Source organism: Ipomoea nil, unplaced genomic scaffold, assembly GCF_001879475.1.
Source record: "Ipomoea nil cultivar Tokyo-kokei standard unplaced genomic scaffold, Asagao_1.1 scaffold2779, whole genome shotgun sequence".
NCBI classification, from domain to species: Eukaryota; Viridiplantae; Streptophyta; class Magnoliopsida; order Solanales; family Convolvulaceae; genus Ipomoea; species Ipomoea nil.
Window position 1 is genome coordinate 1866402 of NW_017619207.1, and position 13183 is coordinate 1879584.

General features: G+C 36.9%; 2 protein-coding genes across 2 annotated transcripts; both read left to right on the forward strand.

Annotated features, from left to right (window-relative positions):
* The first annotated feature begins 1422 nt into the window (after positions 1-1422).
* LOC109157285 (germin-like protein) lies at positions 1423-2061 on the forward strand. Its single transcript, XM_019305185.1, has one exon. It carries the CDS (start codon positions 1423-1425, stop codon positions 2059-2061), a length of 639 nt encoding a protein of 212 aa, XP_019160730.1.
* A 723-nt stretch (positions 2062-2784) lies between these two features.
* On the forward strand, positions 2785-8308 carry LOC109157388 (protein TRIGALACTOSYLDIACYLGLYCEROL 3, chloroplastic). Its single transcript, XM_019305302.1, has 10 exons — positions 2785-3215; positions 3623-3751; positions 5466-5561; positions 5689-5766; positions 5863-5924; positions 6058-6133; positions 6461-6568; positions 7505-7680; positions 7802-7886; positions 7979-8308. Exons 1-10 carry the CDS (start codon positions 3000-3002, stop codon positions 8018-8020), a joined length of 1068 nt encoding a protein of 355 aa, XP_019160847.1. The 5' UTR covers positions 2785-2999; the 3' UTR covers positions 8021-8308.
* The last annotated feature ends 4875 nt before the right edge of the window (positions 8309-13183 follow it).

Below are 13183 nucleotides of genomic sequence, written 5' to 3' on the forward strand. Positions count from 1 at the left end.
CACCGATACAACTAAACATTGTCAAAACCTCCTCCCTGGATTTCGATCGGTCCACGACGTCTTAATACACATGTGATTTCCACATTGTTGACACTCTCTAATCTATACGAATTGTCTATAATCACCCCGGCTTCTATTACTCGAACTGCATGAATCCTCACCTGGTGTTCTCTCCATTGCACACTCAATAACAAGAACAATGTTTGACAATCATTCTGCCAACCCAATTATATATTTACCACAACACCTATTAAATGACCTTATTGCCATTTAAAAAAGCTGAAAAAGACATTGACAAGCCAATCTTACCGCAAACGACTATAGCTACACAGAATAATACAAGACTATAGCTACACAGAATAATACAAATCAATCCCTACTTGACCTTAAAAGAAATATCTTTGCATCAAATCTTGCAAATAAAACCACAACAACCCCCAAATTCAACAAATGTTTCCTCTGTTTGTGACGCACAAGTGTTTACTTCTATCTCTGTTGGGTATCATTTATCGCGGTTGCATGACGCGCAACGCGCGTGCCCTGCTAGTTATTTATTAAAACATAACTTATTTACTTACGTTTAAAGTTAGATATTATTCACATTATCAAAATTAAAAATTAAACTCTATACCAAGTTTTAGATTTTGATTGAACTCAATAGTTTATTGGTTCGGATATTTTTTGTTTTGTTATATCGTAATACAAGTTTGGTATGGATATTAAATATTGAAATTTCATATATATTAAAATTCAAAGTAAAAATTATATATTTATATACATGTTATTCAAATGAATATATTCAAAAATATTGTAAATATTAGTTCAAAAAATAATAATATTATCTGAACTAAAATTTAAGTGAACTTTTTGGTTCAGATATATTTTTAGTTATGTTATATACAAATATAAATTTGACTCGAATATCAAATATAAAAATCTTACATATATTATTAGACTTAAAAGTAAAAAATATATTTACTCCATTTAAACAAGGAAAAAAGACTGAAATGTGACAAATAGGAAACCCAATTTCGAAAATAGGACACTTTTTTTTTTTGGACAAAAATGTGAAAAATACGTTTGGGACATGCGTTTTTGCCATGTCCCTGTTCTTTTTTTTATTATTTTTTTATCCGTTAACAAATACGCAAATACCATTTGCGGCTTTGGTATTTGATACGCCAAACGCATTTATGAAATGTGTTCGACGTATATTATTAGTATACGTTAAAACGCATGTACGAGATGCGTTTGGAGTATTATACGTCAAGCGCATCTCGTATATGCGTTTTAGTCGTCGGTCAGTTGCCGGAGTCTGAGAAGGGAAGACGCGTGTGGGAATTGCGGTCTAAGTAAATCGCATGATGTATATGCCTTTTAGACGTGTTACTGCTTTCAACATCAAGCTAGAACAAATACAAAATGGTCATGAGAATCTTCTTCTTTCTTTTCCTCTTGGCCTTTGCGGTTCTCACTGCAAATGCATCAGTGAATGACTTCTGCGTGGCCGGCGGCCCTGGAGCCCGCGACACCCCTTCAGGCTTCGTGTGCAAGAACACCGCCAAAGTCACAGCCGCCGACTTCGTCTACTCTGGCCTGGCAAAATCCGGCAACACCACCAACGCCGGCAATGCCGCCGTTACTCCGGCGTTCGTGGCTCAGTTCCCGGGAGTGAACGGGCTGGGAGTCTCCCTTGCCCGCCTCGACTTGGCACCCGGCGGAGTGATCCCCATGCACACCCACCCCGGCGCCTCGGAGATCTTGAACGTCGTGGAGGGCACGATCCTCGCCGCCTTCATTTCCTCCGGCAACAAGGTATACGAGAAGACGCTGTACCCCGGCGACGTGATGGTTTTCCCTCAGGGACTCCTGCATTTTCAGGTGAACGCCGGGAAAGGCAGCGCCCTGGCTTATGCGAGCTTCGGCAGCGCCAAACCGGGGCTGCAAATCCTTAATTTCGCGCTGTTTGCCAACGATATTTCCACCAAGACCATTGCCGGGACCACTTTCCTCGACGAAGCTACCATTAAAAATAATTGCAGAAAGAAAAAAAAATGGTGATGAGAATCTTCTTCTTCCTTTTCCTCTTGGCCTTTGCGGTTCTCACTGCAAATGCATTAGTGAATGACTTCTGCGTGGCCGGCGGCCCTGGAGCCCGCGACACCCCTTCAGGCTTCACTTAAATCGCAAATCCCAACCGCGGCTTCTCGTGAATATTCTTCGGCAACTGACCGGCGACTAAAACACATGTAAGAGATGCGCTTGACGTATAATACTCCAAACACATCTCGTACATGCGTTTTAACCGTATAGTAATAATATATGTCGAACGCATTTCATAAATGCGTTTGGCGTATCAAATGCCAAAGCCGCAAATGGTATTTGCGTATTTGTTAACGGATAAAAAAAATAAAAAAAGAACTGGGACATGCCAAAAACGCATGTCCCAAATGTATTTTTCACATTTTTGTCCAAAAAAAAATGTCCTATTTTTGGAATTGGGCCTCCTATTTGTCACATTTCAATCTTTTTCCCATGTTTTGTAAAACATATCTAAAATTATTTTAAATATAATGTCTAAAAATCAATCAAAATTAAACTTTAGTTAATTTTATAATGTTAATTTAAGAAATTAAATTCGAAAAAAAAGTATTAAATAAATTTTCTAAACAAAATAAATAAAAAAAAATAGAAGGAAACTGAAAAATTAGTAAACGGGTCCAAAGCATCTCTGCGATTTCGAAAATAAATGGACGGTTAGGAGACAAAAAGACATTGTTGAATGTTGAAAAGCAGGTGGCAGAAGCCTTCGTTGGACACGACTGATTCCCGGGCTAAGCTGAAGTGAACATAGTCGTTTTCTTCACATTTTCTTCTTCCACCGTTATTTATTTCTTGGCATATGGTTTTCGAATCTGAATTGAATTTGGATCTGGGTCTTCCTCAAAGCCGCCATCCCTTTTGAAGCCAAGATTGTGGGGGCAAAAATCTAATAAACTATGGCTTCTTTCGCGGGCTCGGCTCCCCTCAGCATCTATGTCAGCAATAATGGCGCGTCTTCTTCTTCTTCTTCTGCGGGAAAACCATCCAGTTTGTTTCGTTCTTTTATTTTCACTAGAAAGGAAACCAATAGAAGGATAGTTTGTGCTTGTGTGGCGCCTCCTCGAGACGTGAAGCCCGCTGATGCCGATGAATTTTCTTCCCCTAAATTCAATGTAAGATTCAATTATGATTTTGGGTTTTGATCAACCCTTCTTTATTTCTGGGTGTCCTCTATTTTCATCGAATTACAAGGTTTTTCTTTAGATAAACTGAATTGTCTTGGTGTTCTAATTAACCTAATGTAATTTGGATTGTTAAAAATCCAATCTTTGGTGCATTGCTCTCGTCCCGCTTTTCCACTTCAGTTAATCATTTTAATCATGTTCATTCTCATGAATAACCAAATTCATTTTTGCAAATTGGATTTTATGCTTCTCATGAATACTTTAGGATCTCATGTGATTCTGAATTGTCAGCAATAAGTGAAAGTAAACACTGTATTTGATGGTGTGGTTTCTATTGTGCTCATATTTTTCGGTTGCAGTATTAATGAATAATGATCAACTTTCTTCTTTACTAGGGTTCAGCTAAACCTGAGAACCTGAGCTCGACGGGGGAGCCTGATGACGGATCTGACGTGCTTATTGAGTGCAGAAATGTATACAAGTCATTTGGCGAGAAGCATATCTTAAGAGGTGTGAGCTTCAAGGTGAATTTTCTTTACGACATTGTTAAATTTATTTAAGCAAACTGTGTAGCCCATATAGCTGCTTGACATGGTGCATTGAACAAAAGCAACATACATTCACCCCGAGAGTTTCAATTTCCCAATTCCCATAGCATAGCTATCCGTTTTTTCCTTTGAAGCTCCACCGTACTTAAGTTTTATCGAGTCTGTAGGGACAGGGTTTCAACGCACCTGAAAAATCTTATAAGGAGCTCAATATCCTTCCATACTTTCACTGTTTCTGGCTTAGAGAAGCCTGCATAGTTGAAGGTTGGAAACTCCAGGGCGACAATTTTAACTATCTAGAAGTTGATATGGAGAATACATCTAGGGCAAGCATGACCTTGATATAGAAAAACATTTTGCATTTCTTCTTTTCCATTTCTCCCAGCAGATACAAGACGGACATGTGAGAAACTATCTATATTACATGTTTTCCTGTCTTTGTAGTCCACCAATCTCCCATTTTTATGCAATGCCATCCAGAGACAGTAATCCCAGTAGCAGATGCATAAAACTGCAAACTTCAGTAGTGTTGAATATATGATCTATAGAGTCTTTGGCAGGATTTTTACAGCAGTAACTCCTTGAAGGGAATATAAATCCCATCTTTGTCAAGATTTCCTCTGTATGAAATTGTGTTTTGCAGTTTCCATATTAAGCAAGAAATCTTAAATATTTCATTTTCTTTTTCAATATACACTTTTATTCAATTTTCTCTGGAAAGTCAAATTTAATTTTGAATCTTAGGCTGTTGAGCATATAATATATAAACATAAATGTGTAGTCCAACTATCAACGTTGCCTTTTAGTTGAGACATAACACATTCTTCAAGGTCATGGGTTTAAATCTCCGCGTCACCTGATAAAAAGAGACTACGGTCCACGTGTTGCTTGGAGCCCATAAAATAGTAATTGGCCTGCACACATGAGGGGGCGTGTTGAGCATATAATATATAAGCATAAATGTTTTTCTTGGAGCCCATAAAAAAGTAATGGCCCGTACATGTGAAGGGGCGTGTTAAGCATATAATAATATAAATATAAATGTGCAGTCCAACTATTAGCTTAGGTTTCTAGTTGAGACGGAACACATCCTTCAATTCAAACATCACTTCTCTTTCTCCATCTAGTCTTAGGAATGAACTAAAATTGGATATGTTTGTCCACCTGTTTTGTTATTTGGTTATCTATGCACAATTGCACCTATGTTTTTTATATCATTTTGTTTGATAAACTAGTGAAAATCATCCCTTTTAAAAAAATTACCAACTTCAAGTATTCTACTATATTGAAGGGTGAAGGTTTGCAAGGGGTTTCCTTGATGTATTAGAGGCTAGAAGACAGAACAGTAAAACTAGTAAGCAAATTCAAAGCTAGGAACTTATATAAGCTTTCATTCAATAAGAACATTGCTATGCTGGAACTTGAAAGTTTTTAATATGTACTCCATAATGCTGCTTGTCTATCTGGCTTTCAGTTCCTTTTGAGCTTATGAAAGTAGTGTAGATATCTTTATATGGTATTTAGTAAGGAATAAGGATTGGATAAGCAATTTTTTTTATATTAAATTTCTTTCTTTTGGCATTAATTGTTGAATGGCTAATGAAATATGACCTGAAGCTTTCCTTAATTGTGGCATTTGTCTTATGAAATTTTGGTCGTAATTTTAGTTCACCACATTTATCTTCTGTAGATAAAGCATGGAGAGGCTGTTGGAATAATTGGGCCCTCTGGGACTGGAAAGTCTACAATCTTAAAGATAATGGCTGGGCTACTTGCTCCAGACAGGGTACTATCCCTGTGCTTTTCAAAATTGAGAATTTCTTAATCTGACAGTCATATGCTATTATGTTTTAGAGGCTGTGATGTTTCTCAATTTATCTACTCTTCTCTGTTATGTAAAACTTAATGAACAGGGTGAGGTTTTAATCCGGGGGAGAAGACGCCATGGACTAATCAGTGATGAGGAAATATCTGGTCTTAGGATTGGCTTAGTGAGTAGTCTTTTCTTTTCTTTCCTTTTTGTAAGTTTCTCTGGTTTAATTTCATGTAGTTGCGTACACTATAATCATCTTTGTTTTGAGTAACAGGTGTTTCAGAGTGCAGCACTTTTTGATTCGTTGACTGTTCGAGAAAATGTTGGTTTCCTTTTGTAAGTTCCTTCTGCGATGTTTCTGAAATATTGTTCATTCATCTCCAACACTTAATATGGAATTGAAAAGGTTGGTCTACTTAAAATCATGCATATATCTCTAATTTTTGGCCTTCTCTTTCTGAATATAAAGATACGAGAATTCCACCATGCCTGGGGATCAAATTGCTCAGTTAGTAACAGAGACCTTAGCTGCTGTTGGGTTGAAGGTATAGTAAAATGAATTTTGATTTTATTTAATTTTTCCTTTTCAAATCTTATATTTTAAATGTACAAATTCTGTTAGCATTACCAATTCAAGAGCAAAAATCAAATCTTTGCACTGTATAAAATAAGCTCCACAAACTGTCATTGTTTAGTCATGAAATTGATGTTTTTTTCAAAATGGCCGAATCTCTGATCCGTTCTTTATTAAGTAACCACATAAACCTGTGCAGAAATGCATCTCATATCAATCTAACTGAGGTCCTGCTCCATGCTAGTTTCTTACTTGGTTTCTTGTATTATTTGTTTTAATTAACAAAATGTTGATGCAGGGTGTAGAGAACCGGCTACCTTCTGAATTGTCTGGTGGAATGAAGAAAAGAGTTGCTTTAGCTCGTTCTATAATTTTTGATACAACAAAAGATGTGGTTGAGCCAGAGGTATTTGGATGTCTTCTATTGTCTCAATCCTTCTTCACTGTATCATTTGGTTTCTGTTAAATTAAATAAAGTATTGTTTGAAACTATTACATGTACTAACTACTAACTTCATACGGTATTTTCTGGATTTAATGAATATTTAAATCAAATAAATTTTTAATATATGTTGCTTTTGAACACCAATTTTCCTTGTGTCTGTCTATTCCTTTGATAATTTTAGGATTCCTATTAGTCTATTAAGTGTGAATTTTGCATATATTACCTTAGTATCTCATCTGGCTTAACACCGTGGGAAGTCGGGAGGAGAAATAAGCTTAAATTAAAAGGTTGGGAACTTTGGCCTAATGTATTTCATCTCCTTCAAGAACATCAATTTTTGTCTAATATTTCAATGAAGGGTTAAATATTTTAACTTTATAATGCTTTATACTTTGACAGATAACAATCAATGCTTAGTTGTGTACTTAACATCTTACACATACTTATGGATTCGTTCATTAAGATATAACTTTGCCCACGGGGCATAACTTAGTGGTCGAAAGCCTGAGTCTGGGTGTAGTGTCCATCAATTACCCTGGGGAAAAAAGCAAAGCACTCAGTTTACCTCTTCTCACAATCCCCAGGGCAGCAGTTATGTTAACAAAGAACAATAGGGGCATCATTTGGGGTGATGAGGGAAACCTGCAGTCACTACCCGAGGGGTAGATTGCCCATAGCCGACCGCCTGACTTGTGACCTTGTGGTTACAAGTTTGTACCCTTAGCCAACTTGGCTGGGGTTACAATAGGTAGGTATCATTTCCTTAGCTGAAATGAAGTGTTTCTTAGAATTCTATAAAACATATGATGACTCCTCTTTTATCTCTAGTATTTTGTTCAAGTCTAATAAATAACAAAAAGACGGCTAATTTCCTCACTGGCATCCTGTATCGAGCAGGTACTTCTGTACGATGAACCAACAGCTGGGCTTGATCCAATTGCATCGACTGTTGTGGAAGATCTTATCCGCTCTGTTCATATGAAAGGCGAGGATGCCCTTGGGACGCCCGGGAAGATTGCATCCTATGTTGTGGTCACTCATCAACATAGTACCATTAGAAGAGCTGTAGACAGGTTTCGATTTCTTTCTTCCTTTCTCTCTCTATCTATGAGATAAAGTTCAATAAGGTTCTTCTTCCGCACCCTCTGTTAGCTTGAGGTGTATTGATAAGGGAAGTCTCTGTCTACTGTCTAGGCTATTGTTTCTTCATGAAGGGAGGGTTGTTTGGCAAGGAATGACTAGTGAATTCTCGTCATCAACTAATCCTATTGTTCAGCAGGTAAGTAAAATACTAATCCACTTTTTTCAAATGCATAACATTCACTACTAGTACTCCTCCATATTCAACTAGTCAATTCATTTGTTTCCCAGTTTGCGTCGGGGAGCTTGGATGGCCCAATCAATTACTATTAGCACTCTGCTTTTGCGCATTTCACCCAACATAACACTCTTTTATACAAGTAGACGAGAGGTTGGCGTCGTCGTGGTCAAGTTTCGCCCCTCAATTCTGTTTGCCGAGGCTTGCTTCCAAGGCGTCCGATTAATACTATAAGTTTTTTTTGGTAGTAGCCACAAGTTCATTAGGGGCTAGATATTTGTTCATTTCATAACACTTCTTAAAAGAGCTAAGAATGAGAATGTATGAACAAGTTCTTTTAGAACCACAATTATTTTACCTAGCCAGGTGGTTATATTGGATTTTTTTTTTTTTAAAAAAAAAAAAAAACGTTATAGGGGTTGTTTAAAATTTTATTTCTCAAATAAAGGTACTTTTAATCTTATTTTTCAAATAAAGGTTATTTTTGTTTACTTATTGCTTTGTCACTGTCATTCACTTTTTACAAGTTATCATTAGCACCTTGTACACTCTATCAGAGCAACCGCAATTGTAATTTTTGTTGGGGATTTTTCACAGGAAAAATTGGTTGCATGATATCAGAGCAACCGCAATTGTAATTTTTGTTGGGGATTTTTCACAGGAAAAATTGGTTGCATGATTTTCAAATAGATGGGAAAATTGATTTTTGAATGTTTTTTTTTTCTTGCAAATTCATGATTTTTGCAGGAAAAGAAAAAAAAAAAGAAAAAGAAAAAAAAAAAGAGGGGGAAGTGCATTTGGAGCACACTGCGCGCGCGCCACTACGCTAACCAGCGGGCGCGTTTTTTTTCACGCGCCAATTGGGGCGCTTTAGGCTGGGCACCAGCTGAATGGTTTATTTTATATTATTTTATTTTTTATTTTTTATTTCAAATCTACTATCTAATCTAAAAACATAATAAGTCTCAATCAAAGTTATATCTCTCATTTATGTCCATGTTTTTAATGCTAATTATTTTGTACATTATGTTTTTAGAGTTGTACTCTATAATTTTTTGGACAAAAATATCTCTACCGTTATAACTTCCGTTATCTTTTCCATTATTGTTACCATGCACATGCATCCACCATATATTTTCGTATATTCTTTAATGATAACACTATATGTAGACATTATATATTAGATTATTATTACAAATAAATAAATTTGATTTCATATAGATTTTAATTAGTAGGGATTTATTAGTTATTTAAATATATATATATATATATATATATATATATATATATATATATATATATATATATATATATAAATAAATAAATATTGGGCATTTGTTTTTGCACATCGCGCATAGGAAAAACTATATATATATATATATATATATATATATATATATATATACTAATAAGAGCCAATATATTAGACCTATAATGGGTAGAAAATAAAATGTCCCTCAAATTATTATATTAAATGAATGTTAAGAACTTAAGATTATTCAGATTTTAATTTTTCATTGATTTTCAAATTTATCATTAATTATTAATTTATTAATTTCAATAAGAAACGTGTTAGGTTCGAATCTCATCCCAGTCAAAGTTGGCCTAATTAAGTTCCTCAATCTATTTTACTCTTATTAGATTAAATAAATTAATAGTTACGACAAAAAATGATTCATATGCATATTTTTAATTTAGAATTATGTGTTTACAATGTCTTTATTTTTTAAAAAAGTATTCATTATCAACAAATTAAATATGAAAAATAATTTCATTAGTTATATTGTCTTTATTTTCTCCAACGCAAAAATTCTTTACATTCAAATTCATCAATTGATATTCATTACATTGTCCAGTATCTTCTTTTTACACTATCTTGTAATTAAATATCAAAGTTATAATACAAAATAATGTTATATATTTATTTACCAAGTATTTTATTAATACCATGAAAAAAAAAAAAGATTGAAGCCAATCATATTAACTATTTGGGGGATTTGTTGATAAAGAGAGAATTCAAATAACCCAACAAATTGAAACGGGAAACTACCTCGTAATATCTTTGGACTATATCATATTTAAAATGTTCAAATTTTTATTACTTTATCTAATCTTATTCATTAAACTGGGGATTTCTTTATCCACAATAACTCATTCAACAATAATGGTTGAATCAAATGAACCCCGGGTAGAACACTTAAAAGACTGGTATGCTTTTATGTTATAATAATATGTTAATGTTAATTATATCATTATCTTACGTAGCTACATTTAAAACTCATTATTAGAACTGTCAATGTAGGGCAATAGAACATCCTAACACACTTGATGCGTTGAAAAGATGCAAAACTACACAAATGCTGCAATCATTTGACAAATCTAGAAAATAAAGAAATTTCAAAATAGCCACCGTTAATTTATTCATTTATCCTGTATGTAAAATACTTATTGTGCATTCATTAAATATATTAGAACTAATATAAATTTACAATTCATTTCATCTTATAGACTCAACCTGCTTAGATTACACTCATTACAGGTAAAATTAACATCAACCTTCACAATAAAAATACTTGGTATATAGGATGTAGTCAATATTTAAAAAAAGTTTATGCACAAAGTGGAAAACAATTTAACTCGAAGGTTAATATCAATTCAATAATTTTTTTTTTAAACACACACACATCCTGCGAAACTTTTTTTTCCGACGAATCCATCGCAACAGCACACCTTCCAAAGCATACTTAAACTCATGCATTCGAGCCGTCGTCGGTGATTTATTAGGGTTTAGATGGTCAAAATTCCGGTTGAAAACATCTGGCCGTTTGTGTAAGGGGAGCTTGAGATATCGGCGGACCTAGAAATCTCTGAACTGCACTTCTCTTTGTGCTCGTCCAGCGCACCTCTTGCCAAAATTTCGGTTGAAAGCTTTTCCAGCCAAAAAAATGTTTGCTCAAAGAAGAAAGCGAAATGCTAAAACTGATGTTGGTGCCTATTTATTCTAAAACTTCTCTATATCAACATTATGCTAAAATTGATGTTGAATAACTACTTCTCTTTTTGGATAATGTTGAAAGCATCGCAGTGCACCTCATCTTCGGATTCGCCGAAAAAGATGAATTCACCGGAGAAGAAGGAAAAAGATGTGAAATGACTAAAATAACATAATTATTTTAACTGTTAAAATTTTTCGGCAAAATTTGGCCGGCAATTTGACCGGAGTGACCAAAATTGATAAAAATTGCATAGTCAAGGTACTAAATTGACACTTTTAAAAGTCATGTGCTAAAATTAACAAAACCCCTATAGTCATATGACCAAAATTGAAATTTTCTATAATATTTTATTCAATACTTCCACATGAAACATGTAGGGGAACAAACTACCACTGCAAAATATCAACATGCGCTTGAAAGATCAAGAGTTCATAGTAAAACTAAGATCCAGTCATATACACAATAAGGAAAATCCAAAGCTTTCTATATCATTCTTCCAAAAGGCTGAACCCCAACCCTCAAAGCTTTCTATATCATAATCTCATTGCATGACGTTGTCATCTGTTAGTGATATTATATTCTTAGTATAATAATGTGTAGTATTATCCTTGTACATATAGGATTGATTTAGTCTTATAGTCTGCACCTATTGTGTAGGGTTAGTTAGATAGTTATTCTATCTCTTTTGTATCTCTGTAACTGCCTGAGTTTGAATCAACGTGAAACATTCACTCATCTGGTATCAGCTAGCCAGGTTGGATTTTTCTCTCTCCTCTCCCAAAAACAATGTCGACGAATTCCAGCGAACGAACTGTCACCGCCGCCACCCTTTCCACTCCGGTCACCCCAAACACCCTATCCACGGCACATCATTTTGTGTCGATGAAACTTACCACGAAAAACTACCTCTTCTGGTGCACTCAATTGGTGCCTTTCTTGCGTGGACAGGGGCTGCTCGGATTTGTCACCAGTGACACGCCGTGTCCTCCGGCGACAGTGACGCCTCCGGCGACCAGTGACGCCGGCTCTGGTGGCACGACACCCACGACCATCGCCAATCCAGCGCACGCCTTGTGGGAGCAGCAAGACCAATCCATCCTTTCGTTATTAATATCCTCCATGTCCGATGAGGTGCTCTACCTTGTCGTCGGACGTGGAACATCGCATGAAGTCTGGACGTCGATCACCGCGGCATTAGGCTCATCTACACGGGCAAGGTGCCTGAATCTTTTGGCGCAGTTCCAATCCTTGCGTCAAGGTGATAGCACGCCTGGTGAGTACCTCAGCAGAGCCCAATTGCTCGTAGAGGACTTGGCTCTCGCTGGCAGACCTGTATCCTTGGATGAACAAAATCTTTATGTTCTCCGAGGGCTCAGGCCGGAGTTCAGGTCCATGGCGTCGTCGCTTGCTGCATCGGGCGCTCCAGTCTCCATCCCGCAGTTGTTGGACTTCCTTCAAGCCCAAGAATTCATCTGGGCGGATGACTTCTCGATGCCATCCGACGTTCCGGCAGGTGGATCGCACACTGCCATGGCAGCCGGCCGTAGTTCCAATCACCACAGTGGTGGTCCTCGACGTGGCGGTTCCGGTCGAGGTCGCGGCGGGAATGGCAGAGGACGCGGTGGTGTTCCCCGCTGTCAGATATGTCGATCCCAAGGGCATACAGCCGTTTATTGCTACCAGCGATACACTGGGCAGCCACCAGCACAGGTTCACGCTGCTGTCTCCGCTGATGATGGATCGGCTCAGCAAGACGCGTGGTTCCCGGACACCGGGGCCTCGTCGCACGCTACCCCTGACTCGTCGATGATGACACAGTCCGAACCGTATTCTGGCAATGACGTGTTGCGTGTGGGCAATGGTTCTGGATTGGGCATTTTAAATATAGGCCATGCATCGTTAAAATCTGAGTCTAAATGTTTAAAGTTACACAATATTCTACACGTGCCTGATTTGTCATTACCATTATTATCTGTCAATAGGTTTACCATTGACAATAACGTATTTTTTGAGTTTCACCGTGATCATTTTCTTGTGAAGGACTGTCAAACCAAGGCGGTGCTCCTTAGGGGTCCTACCACGGGGGCTTATATCGGTTGTCACTGTCTCGGTCACCTGTTGCTTTAATAACGGCTCGTGCTACATCAGATGTCTAGCATCGTAGGCTCGGGCATCTACATGAGCGGGCTCAAATTCGTGTCTTACAAAAGTGTCCGGTCACTCCAACAAAATCAAGTGGCCTGCGGGTGTGTTCGTCATGTC